This window comes from Scardinius erythrophthalmus (genome assembly GCF_964197995.2).
Source record: "Scardinius erythrophthalmus genome assembly, chromosome: 18".
In the NCBI taxonomy this organism is placed as follows: Eukaryota; Metazoa; Chordata; class Actinopteri; order Cypriniformes; family Leuciscidae; genus Scardinius; species Scardinius erythrophthalmus.
In genome coordinates this window covers 33,898,041-33,919,501 of record NC_138238.1, presented here as the reverse complement: position 1 = coordinate 33,919,501, position 21,461 = coordinate 33,898,041, and the positions used below count along the sequence as shown (strand labels likewise).

General features: G+C 34.5%; 1 protein-coding gene across 2 annotated transcripts in view; it reads left to right on the top strand.

The window, feature by feature from the left end:
* The window catches only part of LOC308706881 (cGMP-dependent protein kinase 1-like), a 144,641-nt gene that overhangs the window by 111,187 nt on the left and 11,993 nt on the right, over window positions 1-21,461 (top strand). For both annotated transcript variants that reach the window (XM_081392754.1, XM_081392753.1), the window contains exons 4-5: window positions 15,068-15,173; window positions 19,818-19,881. In XM_081392754.1, the coding sequence (XP_081248880.1) occupies window positions 15,068-15,173; window positions 19,818-19,881 (170 nt within the window). The remainder of the gene's footprint in view (window positions 1-15,067; window positions 15,174-19,817; window positions 19,882-21,461) is intronic.

Sequence of the window (21,461 nt, the reverse complement as noted above, 5' to 3'; positions counted from 1 at the left end):
ATATAGATTTGAGTGTCATCAGCATAAGAATGGAAACTAATTACATGTTTCCTTATAATATTTCCAAGTGGCATCATATATATTGAGAATAATAGAGGGCCCAACACAGATCCCTGCGGCACTCCATAGTTTACTGGAGTTATGATCGATTTTTCTCCATTTAAATAAACAAAATGGTAGCGGTCAGATAGGTATGATCTGAACCAGCTTAATGCTTGTCCTTGAACGCCAGTATAATTTTGTAGTCGATCTAAGAGTATTGTGTGATCTATAGTATTGAACGCAGCACTAAGATCAAGTAAAACTAATATTGACATACAGCCTTGGTCAGAAGCTAAAAGTAAATCATTTGTGATTTTAACGAGCGCAGTTTCAGTGCTATGGTGCGGCCTGAATCCAGACTGAAACTTTTCATAGGTGTCATTTTCTTGCAAGAAAGAGCCTAGTTGAGCGGACACAACTTTTTCTAGTATTTTAGACATAAAAGGTAGATTTGAAATGGGTCTATAATTTGCTAGATAATGTGGATCTAATTGTGGTTTCTTAATGAGAGGTTTTATAACTGCCAGTTTAAATGTTCTTGGAACATAACCTAAAGATAAAGACGAGTTAATAATATTGAGGAGAGGCTCTTCCACTACAGGTAACACTTCTTTCAATAGTTTAGTTGGTATATAATCTAGTAAACATGTTGTTGTTTTAGATGAAGTGATAAGTTTATTTAACTTTTTTTGTTCTATAATTGTAAAGCACTGTAATTGTTCTTGCGGGGTGATAATTGAGGCTGAATTATAAGGCGCGATTGAGGATTGAACGTTTACAATTGTGGTTCTGATGTTTTCTATTTTCTCAGTGAAGAACTTCATGAAATCATTACTACTAAACTGTAACGGAATATTTTGTTCAGGATTTTGTCTTGTTCATTTAACACAATAATGACTATCTTTTTGGGTTGAATTTGATTTGCGATTAGTTAGATTAATTAATTGGCACATCATGTAATTAATTTAAAATATATTCAGCCCTATTTAAAATATATTCAATTAAAAAAAGTTATTTAAAATTGTAATAATATTTCACAATATTACTGTTTTTACTGTGGTAAACCCAATATACATGAACCCACTATTAATCTTTGTAATATGCAAGTATTTAGCTGAGAAGTTTCGGTGAAGATAGTTTTAGCATTATTACAATAGATCATGTTTTATTAATAAATTCTGATAAATATATACAAATTTAAAAGAGCTTTGTGTGAATAATTCATAGCATGTTTCCCTGCAGAGCATGAAGGGAATAGCTTTACACATCCACATTTTATTTTGTGCAGAGGCATTCACCTCTAAAGGTGAGATATTATTCAGTTTGCCCTCAAAGTCAAATAGAGAGTGGCATTTAGATGCTTGATTTCATAAGGCAAATTTTAAAAGTGACATTTTTGACTGACGGGATTCAGCAGTTTGAACATTATATCAGTAATATGCGACTGGTCTGACAGCTCTTGAATAGATGCTAGAATTTTTAAGATCATATCCCAAAATGTAGATTTAGTAATAATGTTTGAATTGGCCTTACAAACTGCATTGTTGTTAATATTGCAGTGTGTGTATTTTTAGATGCAGGATTCTTCCATGGATCCATTTTTTTTTTTTTTTATTTTTTTTTTAGCAGATAGAAATAGTTTACAGTGTTTTTCTTCCTGGAAAGCAGACCAAAAATATTTATGACTCATCTTGTACTGCACAGATTTTTGTCCAATCAGATGCTCTCTAGAATGAAAATGCCCCTCCCCTTAAAGATACCTGTCTCTGACTAGCATGCATCAGTATTGTTAAAAAAAACAAAAACAAATCGGCACTATCAGATATATATCAGGAAAATAGGAGGACATTACTGTGAGTAGGTGGTGTTGGATGTTCTTATTTGATCAAAGGTACTTGGTCTAAAAAGTTTGAAAACCAAACAACTGCTTTTCTGCACAGGAGAGATCATTGAGTGTCAGGAGCAATATATAGACTCGTGGTGTTTGTCAAAATCAATGAAAATCCCCTCATTCTCACCCTGGTAGACCAAAACTGACATGTTATGATTTATTCATAGAATTGCAGAGAGTTGTAAACATATTTTATTTCATGCTGCTGCTTACCACAAAGTGTCACATCTTAAACAAAAATTGTAGACACAGCAGTTCGAATGACAAATAATATGAACATAATCGCAAATGACACTGGTGATGTACAATAGTTCAAATGGCATTTAATAAATAATGGAATGCTTTTAATCTGATGTATATTTCCATACATGAAATTAGATTAGAGAAAATTAGAGTGTTTGCTGAAATATTCATATGTTTGAAGAAGCGAAGAGTGAGGAAATACAGGAAAGAGATGCTTTAAAAGACTGTTTAATATGCAAGGCATGATAATGTCGCTAAGCCACATCAGATGTATTATTGGCTTTCTGCCTCTATATCACAAAAGTCTTTCTCTCTTCTGAAATGGAACAGTATGCAAATTTGATCTCCTTTCATGGAGAAAGCCATATCAAAACAACAGATATTATACAGAGGAAAAATGAATATGCTGGTTGTTCTGGCATGCAGTTTGAGCCAATGCAGCTCATTAGATGCTACCGCCAAGTGATCTGTCTGGGCATGAATTGATGCTATATATTTTTAATGTTTTTTTTTAGAAAAAGAAATGTCTTTCGTTGGTGGTTTTTACTTTGAATTTAGCAGTAAGAAGCAAAAAAAAAAAAAAAAAAAAAAGAAAAAAAAAAAAGAATCTGTTAAAATCTGTCAGCCACTGACGCAAAAAAAGTACATTATTTCATTACCTGTCACATTTTTTTACCTAATAAAGATTTTAATTCAGTTATTGGGTGAAATCTTCTTGAGGAGATGTTGACACATTCTTTAATGTGCTCTATACAATCGTAAAATATGTTTTTGTTCTCATACCGTTTTACCCTTAATCCATGCATAATCTGCATCCCACAAAAGATGTTACTAATTTAGTCTTTTTAATTCTTAAGAGGTTTTATCTTAGAAGCTAACCACTATTGTGCCTCAACCCTCATCATTGTTTTGATGGGTTTTAATGGCGCATCGTAAAGGAATTACCAAAAACGGAAAATACGCTGTGGAATTCTTAAGAGGTTTTAATGGTTTGGTCGCAAAGGCCCCTCATTGTTTAGTGTAATCTATATTTTGCAGCATACAGTAGCAGAAAAGAATAAATTAGTGTAGTATTCAATTTGGTTTATGGTTCAAGTAGTACATCTTATATTACAGTCAGTGTACTTGAATTCAAAATATCAATTTCCCATCACCACTGCGGTTGCTCTCAAGGGAGCTTTAATTTGTTATGCGCATGCTGTCCCACTATTCATTCTTTTAATTGAGTAAGTGTATAAATCTGTGGGAGTGGATGGAATAACAGAGATAGATGTTCGCTGAAATTGGCTAAATAATTGCTTTTGGAGAGCATTCAGATATCAGTTTGACTAAATTTCCTTCCCTCAGTCTGATAACAGGTATCTGCTTATTCTACAATGTGTGCACCTTTCTTTGCAGTTTCATATTCATATGTGTCTGTCATTTGAAGCCTGAGCTACATTCTTCTAAAAGACATCCATGCAGTAAACTCCCCATTTCCCTGTAATCACATTATAGACAAACAACAGTATATTGTATTTCCATTAGTAATTGCCTGTGATGTGGCTGATATGTTGGAAACAGCCTTTGAATGTATACGTGTCAGAATTACTCCTGTCAGTTACTAATTTTTTTATTAGTTTCCATTTTTTGTTTTCATTCCTTAAACCGGTTTAGAGCACTGGCATTAAGTAATAATTGGAAAGCAAAGATGCATTTGCACGATTCCCCACACTTTTTTCTTTCTTTTTTCTTTTTTTGCTGATATGAAAAAATGATTCGATCCGTGACTCAAAAAAAGTCTATGATTTGAAACGTGAGTTTTGTGGTCGGTTGCACCACTATTTTTTTTTACTAAAATTATTGTACAGTAGTTAGTGTAAATTTGTCTCTCTTTTGCTGTAAATCTAATTTTGATCCCCATAGATTTTGTATTATACACTACCAGTCAAAATTTGGAGTAAATTCAGGCGAAATATGAAAGACAACATTTTGTTGACTAGATTTGAGTACAGTTTTTACTGTAGAATATACTGCCACATAAGCTTTTGATGAAAAAAGTACCTCAGAAGTGCGGGTATATCGAGGAGCGAGCTGAGGAATACTGTAAGTTTTTTTTTTCTTCTCACGTGAATCGGGTTTCTGTTTTTGATGAATGAACGGCAGAGATGCGCGCTGTTTACCACAGCTCGCAAAAAGACAGTTTAAATTTAAATCGCGTGTGTGAATGAATGAGGATGTTTTAGCAAACTGTATTACTATACTGAGATGAGTAAAAATCGACTGAAATATGTTGAAATAAAATGTAGGCTATTTGTATAAGCAATACGTATTAAACTGCAAATTAACATTTATATGCCCTAATATTTCATAAAAACAACGTTACAGTCAGGCGAAATATGAAAGACAACATTTTGTTGACTAGATTTGAGTACAGTTTTTACTGTAGAATATACTGAATATATATATCAAATAAGCTTTTGTTTAGCAATTTTTATATATATATAAAATAAAGTCATCAACTAAGATGTTAGCTGTTCCAATTTTGGCTATATTCAAACTAATGAATACATAGATAGGCATAAAATGTAGGCCTATAATCTTTTTTTTTTTTTACAAAGAAAGAGTACACTTGAAATATTGTTGAAATTTTAATTATTGTTGTAATTGTAACCTTTTTAATAAAATAGCAAAACATATTTACAAGATAGATGTAAGCAAAATCTTAAATGGTCAATATAAGTCTTCTTCTAATTTTTTGTCCTTGCATTGTGGCTCAGTCAGTCAGAGTCACACCTGAATGAATGGCTAATTATGCAGAGTCATTATGCATAATGGGTGGGACATTTTGTATTCCAAGGTGTAAACCACTCCTCGTTCACGCCCACTCGCATAATGGCTTTCCAAGCAAAACCTGTTTTACATCAATTTAGATCAATGTATGGTTTTATCTGAACGATAAAGCAAGACTATTTTCACATAATTTTGAAGCCAGAACTTGAAGGAAGAACATCCATTTCTCAAAAGTCTTATTCATGCATATTTATTATGAGTTTTGAGGTCTTCTTTCAGCAACTTTCATTTTTTATTTTTTCAATAACCACGCATAAGCATTATTCTCTTAAAAATAAAAAAATATACATGCATGGTGATCACATATTTTGGTAGCCCTGTTTGTGCTATATAGAGTGAATTTACACCTTTGCCATTAACATGTTTATAAATAACTGAAAAAAGCACAAATGTCAGAGCATGTCAGAACACCTCCAGGGCCCAGAAAACACCTCAGACTCCAGAGGGTTAAGATTTTTGGTAACAAGCCTAAAATTCATTATAATAATTGCAGATTCCTTATTACATGTGAAAACAGTTGTTTGTCACGTGTTTTAATGCTTTATACTTTCTAAAGGCTTTGTATTATTGAGTATTATAAATGTGGTTACAATTGTTCATTAGATCATACAATGAATAGACAAATGTATTAATTATATAATTGGCTCAAAATGCTATGAGAGGCCCTCACTTAGTTTTGGGGCCGTACGTTTAAAGAGCTTTGAACTCTACCGTGGTCTAAAAATGATTTAAAACACTCTGTTCATTCCTCTCAGAGACTTACCACATCATCATCATCTACTACAAAAGCGTTTGACATCTAATTTGACGACCAACTGACATTAAACACTCAGGCTTTGTCTAGACTAAAAGCAAAAGGTACTTTAGGTTGCCAAATTTCCCCTGTTTAATTGACGCCTCGTTTAATCAGAGTGACAGAAAGGCAATCTCACTGCTGAAGAGTGCTGTAATGATTTGTTGTATGTTTCCATGAATAACATTAAGACAGTTAATCAATAAGAAGATTAGACTTGATTTAAGTTGACCGATCACCCTCTCTGATCCGTGCAACTGTCACTTGCTGCTTGTTTTGTGAGTTGATTCTCCTCCCTAGTCTCTCCTCCTAACACACATCAAATGAGTTTGATTGAAGTGAGGTTGGCTGCCTTACTCGCTGTAAAATAGTGAAAGGTTGCTAACAGCTTTAGTGAATATTCATCTTGCATTAGAATAACAGCAGATAACATCTGCTTTGCTCTGGCTCTGAGCCAGCTGCATTATTGTCTTTGCGATCATATTTATCATTCAGTACTTTATCATTGTGTTTTTGGCAGGAGTGTTGTTTACCTTCAAATCGAACCTGATAGAGTAGGTAGACCTCAGGAAGTACGCCTGGTTGGCCAATGCCTTGCCGTTAGAGGAACCAATCAGCACTCGGTTAGACTTTCTTGACTGAACTATTTCACACAAAAATGCTAATTCTGCCATTGAATAAGAACTGGAGCTGCCAAGCTTTAGAAAGGATGTAAAAGCACCATTAAAATACATAAACGTGCACAATTTGACTCGTGCATTATCTTCTAAATCTTTTAAAGACATATTTTTTTGTGAGAAATAGACTGAATTTAAGTCATTACGCAGTGGATCAATGAGCGAGTCAGTGAATTTGAGAGCAGGATAAGTCGCCTTAAAAAACTATTTAGCTCTTAATATGTGCCAAGAATAGATCTTGCCAATATTTTCAGTGTATAATAAAATACATTTAGTTTTTAAATGACGAAACTACTGATATGTATAGGTATATTCTGAATTTGTCATTTTGTAGCTTGGCTGTCTGAATCTTTCACTTGAATTCAATTGAAAAGGCCAGCCATATTGGCAAACATTCATTCAGTGCTTCAAGTGTTTTGCTCAAGGGTACAGCTTTCGTTTAGGAACCCAACTCTTCTGTATGTGGCTGTACTTTCTATGTATTTTGGTAGGGGGAAAATAAGATCTTATTCTTTCAAGGCTAAATTACATTCTTCACATTCATTTTATAGCTGGGTCAATGATAAATAAGGATGTCTGAAATGATGAAAATGAAAAATCTATTTTAAAATGCATTCATGTATACACTTTGGGTTTCATATGTTTTTGAAAAGCAATTCAACAAAAGTTTTGATTAATGACTACATTAAAAATGGCATGTTTATTTTATTATTTTAAGCATAACTTTGCAGATTTTCAACCTGCTTTGTATTGTTACAGTGTCTGTAATATTTGTAAATGAACAGTGTTCATTTGTTCTTTGTGTTACCTGGACTGAGAAATTCATTTATTTGTCAGCAAGAGGAAATGTGTTGAGTTATGAAAGAGCAATGTCTGAGCAGTAGAATTTTGGTCTGATACATTGATATATCTATATGTTCCATGTACTGTTGACAGAAATCTTTATGGCCAAGATGTTTATCAGAATGAAACATCTGCAAAATACATTATACTTGTTTCATACTTGGAGGCAGGTGCTTTCATCTCTAATGTGATTTGCAAAATGATTAGTTATTTCTTGGTCAGGCTCATTTTGGTCTCTACAGACATTACTGGGAACTGAAATAGTCAAGGGAATATAGTCTGCAGGCTTAGCCAAAAATGAGTCTGACGAGTTTAATTTGCCCGCTGATACCGAGAAGCCTGTCTCAAGCACTTATGCTTGTGAGGCAGAGGCTTTTGGGAATTAATAGTAGAAGTCTTGTGTAACCTCAGCACTTCGAATTGTACCTGTGTAAAATTTTGTGTAAAACGTATTTGAATGGTGACTTCCATTTCTAAATGCATACTGACAGCAAACAAAATTGGCTATAATTAATATTTGCTGAGTCTGTGGGGCTAGAATGAAAGTCTGAGTCTCAATTATTATTGGTGCTCACTTATTAATAAGGGTTTTTATTATCAATATAAAAATAGCTTTTGTTGCTTTCATTGTGAAAATAATGTTACTTTTTCAGGATTCTTTAGAAAATTCAAAACATTTATTTGAAATAAACAAAATTTGTAACATCATAAATGCCTTTACTGTCACTGTCACTAAATTTAATGCATCCTTGCTGAATAAAGTTTTTTAATTATTTTTTTAAATCTTACTTCCCAAAACATTTGAGTGGATTTGTGGATATCACGATTTCCACAAAAATATTAAGCATTTGATGTCAATATTTATTTTTATAAAGTTATATGAAAACAAAATGGTGGGCATTCAGGCAAAATTCAAATCTGTCTTGATGGTGGTGTTGTTTTGATAGTCCTTAGTGTAGAGACATATTTCTACAAATGTTGTCACCACCACATCAAGGAATTACCAGGCAATGATGTAATTATTCAGCAGGTGTGTTTGCAGCATTGCCTCATCCGTATAATTCCTTTAGTGAATTGGGCACTAAAACAACACAGCATGTGCAGTAGGTGCAGTTCATTCTTGGTGAATTCTCCACTAAAACTTCTATTTTGATCAAACATTTAAGACAGAAAGCAGAATATTAGAATGATTTCTGAAGGATCATGTGACACAGAAGACTGGAGTAATGATGCTGAAAATTATGCATCATTTAAATTACCATTTAAATTACAATTTAAGATGTATTACAATAGAACACTTAAATTGTAATAATATTTCACAATAGTGTTTAACTATTTTTAATGAAATAAAAACCTTGGTGAGCCTAAGAAAATATGCCATATACTAATATTTGAACATTTTAATCCCCCACAGTTAATATTTTGTAAAGGCTTCAGGACAGTGTTGCCAGATTGGGGTGATAATTTCTTTCCCAAAAGCTCCCCAAACCCCGCCCAAAACATTCACTGCCAAAATAACGTGATAGAGTTCTATTGTCACTACAACCAATGTTTATAAGGACCATTTACCTCCTTAAAACTAAATAATGATCACAAAATAAAATTATAAAAATTAATCAACTTCCTACTAGGAGAACAATACAACAGGAAAATGAATTAAAACATAGCAAATACAATAAAAGAAAATGAGCAAATATGACAAAAAAGACATTCAACCCAAATAGGTAGAAACTATTTAAGTATTTCAAGTATTTGCATTTAACCCTCAGAAACACACATGCCCAATATAAGTTATCGTAATAAGCAACTTATGTTATAAATTAGTGATAACAGATGAAAATGTGTCATTCGTGTTCAAAAAATTAACATCAATAATAATAGTGTTTAACTTCAAACAGAACTATGCAGTATACATTGTAGTCAAAAGTGCTTTCAGCTGTCGGGGACAAGGAGGTGCAGCCTGGACGGTTTAAAAGTTGCAGATGTCCTGGTCAGGCCAGTGTGCAGTTACAGTTACAGTATATTTACAAAGAGCAGTTATATCCCACCACAGGTGTAATCCACCTTTTGAGAGTTGGGTCACTCTCCTACTCTTTACTGTAGCTACAACTTATATTTATATTTTTTTATACCACTTTGCTAAAAGTGCGGGCTCGTTGGCGACGTCATCACCAACGCCAGCCGACTCTGCAGTGGGTGTGTGTGTTTAGTAACGTCATGATGACTGATTGGATGGAGGACCTGCACACTTGAGTTTTATTTGTTAACAAATTAGCCTATAAAATTGAAATGTTTGAACGTTTCCAAACTGACCCCAAACCAGCACAACGTTTTTCTCCACCAAACCAATTTTGCGCAAAATCAAATTCAAAACCGCCCAATTAAGCAGAAATCCGCCCAATCTGGCAACATTGTAAATGGAGCAGTTGGCTTGAATTAAATCAGGCACGACAGTTTTCTACCAGTTTTACAAGGAATTTCACTGTGGTCAGTCTCTTCACATGTCAGTTAGATGTCTCTTCCTGTCTAACTGTGCAATTCATGACCAGAATAGCAACCTCAAGTCAAAAGTCTAGCTTTTCGATTAACTATTCCCAGACAAAAAAGAGCAATCAAACCCTCCATTGACTCTCTCACCAGTTCTCCTCCTTCCTTCTTTCCCACTATAGTAGGTGACAGTCTGTTGTCTCTCCTTCCTCTTTGTTGCCCATTTTCTGTATAGAAAGAAGATTCGGTTGGTTATCTCGTATCGCTGCTGCTGACATTAGTGACAGAGTGAGTGATAAACTCCCCCACAAAATAATCAATGCATATGCCGCTTGCGCGGAGGCGCTCCTGTCGATAGTCTCTTTGGGCACGGGCAGTGCTGTAATAGCTTGGCTCTTAGTTGAGATGCTGATGGTCTATGGTAGTAATTGACCCCAAATGTGACCTGCATTTCATTGTTAAAGAGATGGTTCGAAAAAACACTATGCTCAGATGAACTCTATGACATCAGGTGCTACACGTTTTTACTAGTTGCAAATGAAAAAAGTTACCAGCGATTTTGTTCAAACTAAAAGTGAAAAAGATCTACCAATAGCAAACCACAACCATCCAATCAATTCCATATGGACAAAATCAAGCCCCGGCCTACATTTTTATCTTGTTTGAGAAGCCGTTTAACTAGGAAATATGCCACAATAGGAAAGACTATTGCAAATTAAAAACTATTACAAAAGACTATTGCAAATTCCGTTTCATGTTGCAACTTTAATAAACAGTCATGTGGAGCGAGACTGAACACAAATAAGCACGCTTGAATGCGACCACAATAGTATTTACATTAGATACTGTAAAAATGTATGCTTTTGGCAGATGCTTTTATCCAAAGCGACTTACATGTAGTAGTGGCATGCTCTACTGTTTGAGCGACAGGATATCATAATTATTAGAGGGAATCTCAAGATTTACTGTAAGCCACAAATTTGGCAGCGTGTCAGTTTGCAGACATAATTGGGCTTCTGTTGTGAATGTTGACTCTACTATTTATTTTGTTTGTGCATACTGGTGTTGATGACTAGCAATCAAGCTTGCTAGAAAACACCATAAATCCTTCCAGTTGCCAAGGGACACTTCTTGTGTAACTAAGCTATATTCTCTGAAAATTCATATAAAATATCAATGTGCACTTCACATTGGCAGGTTGCATTGGATCCAAAAATCTCTGTGTGGTCAGTGAGTAAAGAATACCCAGCATAATGATACCAAGTGTCCATCAAAATATCTTGTCACTTAGAAATACATGTAACTATTTCAGTAGGCTAAATTAGGCATATTAGTTTTGGCTGTGTATTGAAATTAGTATTGGGAATCATTGCATTCCAGTGGTATTAGTATCGACTTCTGACATTCTGGTATCAAAACAAATCTACAGGAAAGAGATTAAGAGCTTTTAATGCTTGTTGCCTTATCAAGTCACAGCTGGACCATGAGGCACTGAAGATTTCTGAACTTTAATTTTAACATAACATCAGCTGATTGTATTAAACATTGAAGATAACTGAGAGGTCTATCTGTATAGCTAATGATATATTTATATAGAGTAATTGCACACCTGTGTAAAAGCACACTGGTAGGACAAACCCTCTCATGAAAGAGCATCAAAGAGCATTTGATCATTACTCTTCATTCTTAGCATCTCAGTTAGGTTTATGACTGCATAATCAACATCCCGCTAATGAACGTCATGACTAGGGATCAAAAAGAAGCTTGTGTTTTCATAATCAGAGTGGTAAGGTTAAACTGGAATAGACTTTCCCTGGCCAGTGGAGGGTTTGCCGGATACGAATGACAGGAACAACAGCATGGCTCGTGATCAAACCACTCAGAGAGACAGACAACTACAAAGACGTTTTGCATTTTGCTCCCCAGTGAAAAGCGGAGACAGAGGAAGCACTCAGCCAGTATTTAATAAGGTGTTGGGAAGTGGATTTTGATTTGGCTTCATGGATAAATGGAATCCAAAGCTATGCAGCACATTCAGATTAAACAAGACGTCCCAGTCCAAGAGCAGCCAAGTGGCAACATTCTGGTTATTTGTATCGAAATTAGTCAAATTATCCTTTCTGCAATTGTTCAGCGAGGTGTTTTATTCTAATCCTGATTCTTATATTGGCTTCTTCTGAGTTTTGCTTTCACTGACATTTAAATTTTCCAAAGAAACAGCATCTTAATTGGAATTATATACAGGTATAGGCCACTTTTCACGTCAGGTGTGGTTGCTTGCACTGCTCTCAGTGGTTCTCAAACTTAATAATTTTCTTTACCATCTCTTGAAAAGTTGGTAATGGCAATTAAGGATTTACAGTAGTGCTAAAAAAAAACATTAAAGTCCCCCTGTTGTCAATAATTGCATTCCTTAAAACTCATCTTTAATCACCAAAATGATATATTTAAACATTTTTTCCTTTTTTTTTTTTTTTTTTTTTATGCCTTAAAATAGCTTGGATGTATCTCTACATTCTTGCCTCATTTAGTATACACGGTTCAATGAATATGCAAATTAGCCCCGCCTCCACTCACTCGCACCAGCTCAGAGATCCACTCGTTGATGATCACATGTTGTTATGATTGGTTACAAGGTAGTTTGTGACGTCAGAAACACCAGCGATTTCAAACCGCGTTTTTGAGACTGTCTTTGGTTCACTGCAGTTTTAAGGAGAAAATACTCAGCAATGGTGTTGACTTATGAATTTGTCTTAAAGCATATTAAAAACACCACATAGACATATACAAACAACATTAAAAGCTTGATTTTCACCACAGGGGGACTTTAATATCTCAGTGTTTTCATTCTTTTGATGATGATCTCAGTATCTATGGATTTGCTGTGTTTTTAACTAAATAAAACATTTTATTTTACAAGCACAAATATAACACCCCGATAAATAGCAATGTTGAATAATTAAAGCATGTCAAATGTACAAGTGAGTCATTGAGTCTGTGTTTTGATTCACTAATTCATGGACAGTTTGATAAATCTGATTCATTGTAATGATTCTGGGTACTGAGGTCTTTTAAATGCTTAATGGTCAAATAAAAAAAAAATCATATTTTGTATTATACAAAATCATCACAATATTCTTCATATTTATAGAGTCAACACAATAATATATAACATACCTTAAATATTTGATCACTCACCCAGCCTAATGTTTCTTTGACATCTATAGAGAATTATGTGCTGATTTTAAAGGTTGCTACAAAACCCAGAAAATGTCAAGCTTGTAATTGGTTTCGTGTATTTGAACGCACACACAGTGTACTCACACAGGAAGTAATAATTGGTCAAGACATACAGTATAATATAATAAACCATTAAAACACAACACTCTCACTGAGGAAATAGGCGACTGTATTAATGTGCCCCATACTGTTGCTATGACCATGGGAGTGTGTATTTTTGTTTTGAAAATGGTCCTTTGTGAAGTATTTCCTGTGCAAGAATCATTTGTGATCGCTGCATGAGGGTGCAAATGATGTGTGCTCGTGAACGCCTTCCTGTTAAATGAGGGTTTATTATGTGGGAAACACTTGTTCTGCTATTTCATGAGATGTGTTTGCATCCGTAGTTGTGCCATCATTTCGGTCTCTACAAGCACTCTAGAGCATTTCAGTATATTGTTCTTCTGATAACCTGCAGATCTTTACAGTGTTAGGGTAAGAATATAGCCTTTGGCCATTTGAAAAGGCATAATAACATGCTAATCTTAATATTTCTGCATTACTGCATATTCTAATCCACACTTGCACACTTTCTCATTTAAAAATCTGAACACTCAGTCTGTAGAGGAACATTGCGTATAAGGCATATAATGTGGGCCCATGAGTGAGCTCTCAACGATATAGCTGTTTTGAAGGTTTATGCCAATTTCTGGCATAGACCTGTCACATTTTGAGGGCCCGATGGGCCTTTGCTTCAAAAAATTTGGCAATTGCCCTTTCCTGAAGGCAAGTTATATATTGGTAATGTCATTGAGTGACAACCATTTTTTGCCTCTGTCACCACAGACAAATGTGCCTTTTCTCTCAAGCTCTGACTGCATTTCATGGCTGCAAAATCAATTAGGCTGGAACAGAATTAGTGACAATGTCCCTAAAAGATGATGATAGAGGTTTTGGTTTTTGTTGAGGTTTACATGATGGGGAACGTAAGATGGAACATGTCTGCAAATCACTCTGCAAATGGACTGTTTATTTTGATTGAAAAGTTATTTACTTTGTTTACATGATCTTTATTGTTTTAATCACCCAGCTTCTATGAATAATTTAGGAAGTATAAGATAAGGCTAATTTAAATGTTTAAAAAAAAAAAAAAATTATTTAAATGATTTTATTTTAAAATTATGTTGCTTGTTCTTCAATGACTAATTTTAATTAAATTTGATTACTTTTGGCACTTTTAATTGTGCAGTAATTAGAGCTGCCAAAGTTAATGTCTTGACATTTTTATTTTAAAGCATTTCCCTAATTTGACACAAAAAAATGATGTTCTATTGATTTGTAGCATTCAAGGATGTAGAAAGACCTTTTTTTAAATTATAAATATGATTCACATGGGACCTTTAACAAACATAAGGTTTGTTTGTATTGAGAAATGATTGTCAGCGAAGCTCAACAGTGTGAAATATGACTTATGTGAGCAATGCAACATCTCTAGTACTAATGCTAAGAATAAAGACAGTGATATTGTTAGATCCTGATGCATATTATTTTATATTATTGTATAAAAAAAACTCTTTTTAAATTATATTTCCTTAAAGAATGTAGTTTTAACCTGATCTCATTTTTAACTTCAAGCTCATTCAAGAAATGATGTAAAATGTAAATGTAATCTTAAATGTGTTATGTTAATCATAATGTGTATGTATATAAATTAGTACTGTCAAATCAATTAATCGCGATTAATCGCATTAAACATACAAATATGTTTATATAATATATATATGTGTATATATTGTTATATATTTACACACAGACATATATATAATGTAAACACAAACTTTTATGTTAGATGCAACTATTCGTGATTAATGGATTTGACAGCAACGCACACAAACACGCAGACACATGCACACACAGACTAAATGATGTAGTACAATATATTAATCACTATCATGACTTTGCGCAGCTACATGGCTATATAATGACGACTGCATGAGTGTGGGTATTATTTACCTATTTTGTATCATATTTTGTTCTCAGCCCTCACAAATGTGAAGTTATGGGCCATCGACCGCCAGTGTTTCCAGACCATCATGATGAGGACCGGACTCATCAAGCATGCAGAGTACATGGAGTTCCTGAAGAGGTGGGCTGCTTCTCTTTTCATTTCGATTCATCCTCTCCTAACCAGGGCCGGATTAACAATTTCCTGTGCCCTGGGCAACAAGACTCAAGGCCCCCCGTAGTTAGGGGGGTTTCGGGGGCATGCTCCCCCGAGAAAATTTGGATTTCTCTGACCAACATATGTGCAATTTAGGACTTTTGAAGGCCAAAAAATTATAAGAAATAGGCTAGCTTTAAAACCTTGTCATTAGATTATTTGTCTGCTCTCTCCTCATCTTCATATTTCTTATTCTCTCAGTATTCTTATACTGGCCTATTTCTACCTCTCCTAAAGCTGAACTTTGACTGATAGTCTTTTCATTTTCGTCTGTGTCAGTGACGAAAATAAACATAGGCTCAACTGATATTTATACGTTTTATTAATCATTTTCTTAGACATGTTAATTTACTCAAGGCTACCAGGAAAGCTGTATCTGTAAAGTCAGTATTGACATTAGGAACCTTCTGCAAGCTTTGGAATTTGAAAACGTCTGTTTTTAAATGTTAAAAGTAATTTTAAATAATACAAATTATAGACTACGTTTAACGCAGTTGGTGGAATTGGCAGACGTTCCCTTAAGCATCGTGCGCTGTGGAAACGCGTCAAAGCATTCTCAGGTATAATTATGCAGCATTAATGCACGAATGATTTTGAACGAATATTTCATCATGCCGATATACAATGGTCACATAATGTTAAAACTAATCTTGCTATTGATATCTTTGTTAGACTACCGACCCTATAGAACAAATGTCCGGCTAATATCGAAACTGAAACGAACTTCACCGCGCTCAACCAGCGGGAGTGCATTTCACGAATTAGTAATCGCTGGCGTTCAGCGGGGAGGGAGGAAAGTCGCGTGAACCCGCGTAGATGCACTTTATGCAGTGAAGAAGATCGTAAAGAGTTTGATAACTTTATTAAATTTCTGTGTATTTCCTACCTGTCAGGGCCCCCTATGTCATGGGCCCCTAGGCAAGAGCACAGTTGCCCTAATGGTTAATCCGGCCCTGCTCCTAACTCCTGATGAAAGAAGTCTATTCCTCAGCAGTATACAATAAAAGACATTGATTTTCATTGTGAATGAATAACACACAAGTGAATGGTTACAAAATCTCCGGTAACTCAGGCTTTACACTCGGTGTCCTTTGCTGTGTATCTTTAATCTCCCGGGTGATGAGTTTTGATTAGAAACCTTTGAGAGTTAAATGGCATTTCACCTCCCAAAATATTACTATCAACTGTTGTTCTGCGGAAAGTGAAACGTGTATTGGTTAGACGGAGGTAGAGGGCAGATAATGATTAGAGTGCTGTTGGTTTCTGTGCATTCACTTTCCTCGTTTGAGTCTAATTCTTCTCCTTCCACTCCCTTTGTCTGAAAATATAGATTTTTGGCCATGAGCTGTTTATGAATAGCTTTGCTTTATTAGAACATTCTTATTTTTATGATATAATATATTGATTAGTCTAATATCTGCCATAAAAATTGCATTCACGTATGCATTTATGGATTTTGCATTCATATTTTAGTATGAATTGTAAGTAGAAAGTATTTTTTTACAGTGTTTCTGAGTGAAAATGTGAGTGCTAGGGCAGTGGTTCTAGACCCTTGTCCGACCTCCATTGTCCACATCAATGTTCAAAGTCCCCATGACTTTTACAGTTGTTCCTGATTTTACAGCTTGGCATAAATGAAAATTCACTATAAAATACCCATTATAAGATTTAGTTGATTTACATGATTTTTTCAGGTCTAGAAGTCTCACTTTTAAAATTAGACTTCCCCATATATCCAGGTTTTCCAAGACATTGGGAATCCTTGTTCTTAAGAGAGTAAAATAAGTTGTTAAGGGGGTGAGTTCAATCAAGAAATCTTGTTTTTAGTTTAAAAGTACACTATGTAACTTTTGCTCCTCTAGCGGTCGAAAATTCTACTAGCAGTCGAGATTATCCTACTGCTCATAAAACATTCACTACTAGGCTGAGTAAATATAACTAGATGGAAAGGATCTCAAGCTGACTAACTGAGATCTATTTAATGTCAACCTTTATCGCTCGTTGTGATGACTAACCTATGCCACTTCTACACCATACATAGCCGGAGCAACTGTTCTCCATTTATGTATGATGCGACATGAATACTTCTAAAATATGAACACTTATGAACGTATTTTTAATGCAAAACAAAGTTATAAGTGAATCAGGGCAAAAACAAATTTTGGAAGTTTTGGAAGAAATTTTGTCAATTTCTACACCAAAATTTGCCATGCCACTATGCCACTTCTACACCATACATAGCCGGAGCAACTGTTCTCCATTTATGTATGATGCGACATGAATACTTCTAAAATATGAACACTTATGAACGTATTTTTAATGCAAAACAAAGTTATAAGTGAATCAGGGCAAAAACAAATTTTGGAAGTTTTGGAAGAAATTTTGTCAATTTCGGATTTTCGTTGAGAACCTGCAACGCATTCTCATCCTAGGGCATCATATACTGACGCTTTTGACATTTCGTCTACATCGAACACACATGGCACCCTTTAGCGTCAATATGAGATGCACAGAGCTTTGTTCGGTTATGGGTAGGTTTAGGTCTGGGGTAGGGTTAGGGTTAGACCGCTAGGAGGCGCCTTCTGGCCCATTTCTATCTGCGTCTCATATTGACGCTAAAGGGTGCCATGTGCGTTCGATGTAGACGAAATGTCAGAAGCGTCAGTATATGACGCCTTGGGTTGAGAACGGGCTGGAACCACTGTGCTAGGGTAATGCTTTTTGGGAATTGTGGTTGCCAGGGTGTTGCTATGCAGATGTAAGATGTTCTGAATGGTTGCTAGGGTGTTCTGAGTGGATGATTACCAGATATTGTCAATATATTCCTCTTTCAGTGCAAAAATGGTAATTCTCAACCGAATGCAATGAAACATTTTCTTGGTCCTGAGACTTCCACATGCAGAAGATATATTTACATTTTGTAATATTTAGACCACTTCTATTATTGATTGCTATCAAGATGTGAAGAGAGTTTCATCCAGTATAACAAGAAGTGTTTATAAAAAATATTGCCTATCCCCTATCTTTGATCTAGTAGATAGCACATTTTAGAGAATTAGATTAATCAAAAGCAAAGAAATTAAGTTTAGAAGAGAATCGCAATTGTGTTGTGTAGATCACAAATAATATGATTGGAAAATATGTGACCCTAGATCACAAAACCAGTCACCAGTAGCACTGGTATATTTGTGGCAATAGCCAACAATTCATTGTATGGGTCAAAATGATTGATTTTTCTTTTATGCCAAAAATCATTAGGATATTAAGTAAATATCATGTAAATGATCATGCAAATGTAAATTGACAACTTTAAAGGTGGTTTTCTCAAATGTTTAAAAAAATTTTTTCTCAGATTCCAGATTTTCTCCTATCCTAACAAACCATACATCAATGGAAAGCTTATTTATTTAGCTTTCAGATGATGTATAAATCTCAATTTCAAAAAAATGACCCATGTGACTGGTTTTGTGGTCCAGGGTCACATATGTGTTTTCACATTTTTTCAGTGTACCGTTAGCTATTTTCTGTAATCTGAAAATAGAAAGAAGATAATGTCATAGTTGTATGTGTAATGAATTATTGAATCCTTGAACTAAAAGGTCAGGTTTGGTTTCAATTTTTTTTTTTTAAAACAATCATTCAATTATGGACTCCAAAGCGTCTGGCGACACAAAACAATGTCATTTTGCAAATTACATTTCCTAGAGGCTTTACTGGAAGATGAATGGCTGATGATGCCAAGGGACAGAAATGGATTTGACTTTTAAAGGAAGCTTTAGGTGTCTATGTGTGCTCAGTGAGAATGTGATTGCAGAAATAATGTTCGTTTTTGCTGTATCCTCTCAGGAGCTTCAGATGTTAAATTCCACATTCACTCATCAGAAATGAACTGCATTTTATGTGCTTTTCTGGCAATTTAAAAATGCAAATGCATCTTGTTTGCATATTTACCCTTTTTTATGTTCTAACTCTATCAGTTTCATCATGAACTGATTGGATCAACGTCACTTGATGAACATTTCAAGATTTAGAGGCATGACAACTTAGGTAATTTTGTGCACAAAAAAAAGTCAATTTATGTTGACTTTAATGATCCCTAGATGATTTAAATCTGGAAAAACATCACATTTTAATTTGGATGTTTTATTTTTGTTCTACTGTGGGCTCTTCTATGAAAGGTCTTTCTGGCTGACTGGTTTTTCCCAGCTATTTAAAATGATTGGCAGCTTTTTTTTTTTTTTTTAAGAAAACTCATGAGAAGTCCACCCACACCTCAACCTAAGGCATTTTTTCTGAGATTGCAAAATTGTGCTTGTCAGTTTCTTGTGTGCATTTACTATGTTCATTTACCATCTTTCATAGATTTCATAGAATTTTCCAAATCTCTTAGTTAATTTCTGATTTTAATAAATTAATTTCATTATACTGATGGACCCCTTCTTTAGCCATTCTTTTAAAACTAACACATGAGTTATTTTTCTGCTGGTTAGATTTGATCTTTTGGGACCTGATGGAAACAGCTTTGTTGGCTCATAAAACCTCAAATTTGCGATTCATCTTTTTTCACAGCGTTCCGACATTCCAAGGCCTTTCAGAAGAAATACTCAGCAAGCTAGCGGATGTGCTGGAGGAGGTAAGCCACTTAACTGTTGTATAAAACATTGTGTATTTTTTCATAAGACCCATTTAACTTTAAGACTTAATTGTCTATTAAACACATTTGATTGGGCTTTCTTAAGGAATGGTCTTACCGGGAAAGGTGAAAATCTCCCTTTTACTTACATTGATGAAATAATTACGCTATTTAATGATTCTGAAAGAAGTATCTTATTCTCATGAAGGTTAAAATAAACTTTAAAATAACTGTTTTATGAATATATTTTAAAATGTGATTTATTCCTGTGATCAAAGCTGAATTTTCAGCATCATTTCTTCAGTCTTCAGTGTCACATGATCCTTCAGAAATCATTCAATATGATGATTTGCTGCTCATTAATTATCAATTATTATTGGAGCTCAATTGTTATTAATAGTTCTTATTATTATCAATGTTGAGAAAGTTGAAAGTTTAATGAACAGGATTTATTTGAAATGGAAATATTTAGTAACATTCTAAATGTTTTTACTGTCACTTTTGATGAATTTAATGTGTCCTTACTGAATAAAATTATTAATTTATTTTATTTGATTAATTTTTTTAAGCTTACCCCAACTTTAGAATTTTCACCAAAAATATTAGGAAGAACAACTTTGATAATAATAAGTGTTTCTTGAGCACCAAATCAGCATATACAATTTATTTCTGAAGAATCACATGATTTACCATCACAGGAATAAATTACATTTTTAAAATATAGTCAAATAAAAAAATATGGTAATAATATCGTTGTAAATATTTGCCAGCAAATTTTTTGTGATTTTTTTTCTAAATAAACATTACACCATACACATATATATATATATCATTCAATATGATGATTGAATGATATATATATATATATATATATGTCTGTATATATATATATATTCAGCTTTTTTAGATGAGCTCTTCCTACTAGTCACCTGATGCTGTCTACTGCCCTGACTAAACATGATGACAACAGAGCTCTGTTCTCTACTTTGATCTCTCGCTCTGTTCTCTCTACATTCTCTTAGTCCCTCATTTCATTGTCTTCCTCATCCTACTATCTCTCTCTCTCTCTCTCTCTCTCTCTCTCTCTCTCTCTCTCTCTCTCTCTCTCTCTCTCTCTCTCTCTCTCTCTCTCTCTCTCTCTCTCTGCTTACTCTCTGTCGCTGCGGGTTCTCTTTACTGGTCACTCACTGTAGGCTCAGGATAGAGGATATCTCTGACCACATGCTTGAATCTTCCAAATCCTAACCCTTCCATGATTCATGATGTAACATACCCTATGGATATTACTATCTCATGCTTATTTTCGTAGTAAATGTAACCACTAATGTTTAATCATGTCCCAACCCATAAATTCGCCATTAAGGAATTTTCCTGCCACTTAGAGCATTTCATATGAAAGCTTCCCGGAATAAAAAAAAAAAAAGGTAATTGCTATTTTGGTGACTTTTCTTACAATTGTGAGTGGTACACTTAGAATTGCAAGGATAGAAGTCTGAGTTGTGAGATATAAATGACAGTCGTCGTGCCTCACCAATCCACTCTGACAGCACAGAAAGGAGTTGTTCACAAAAGATGCATTG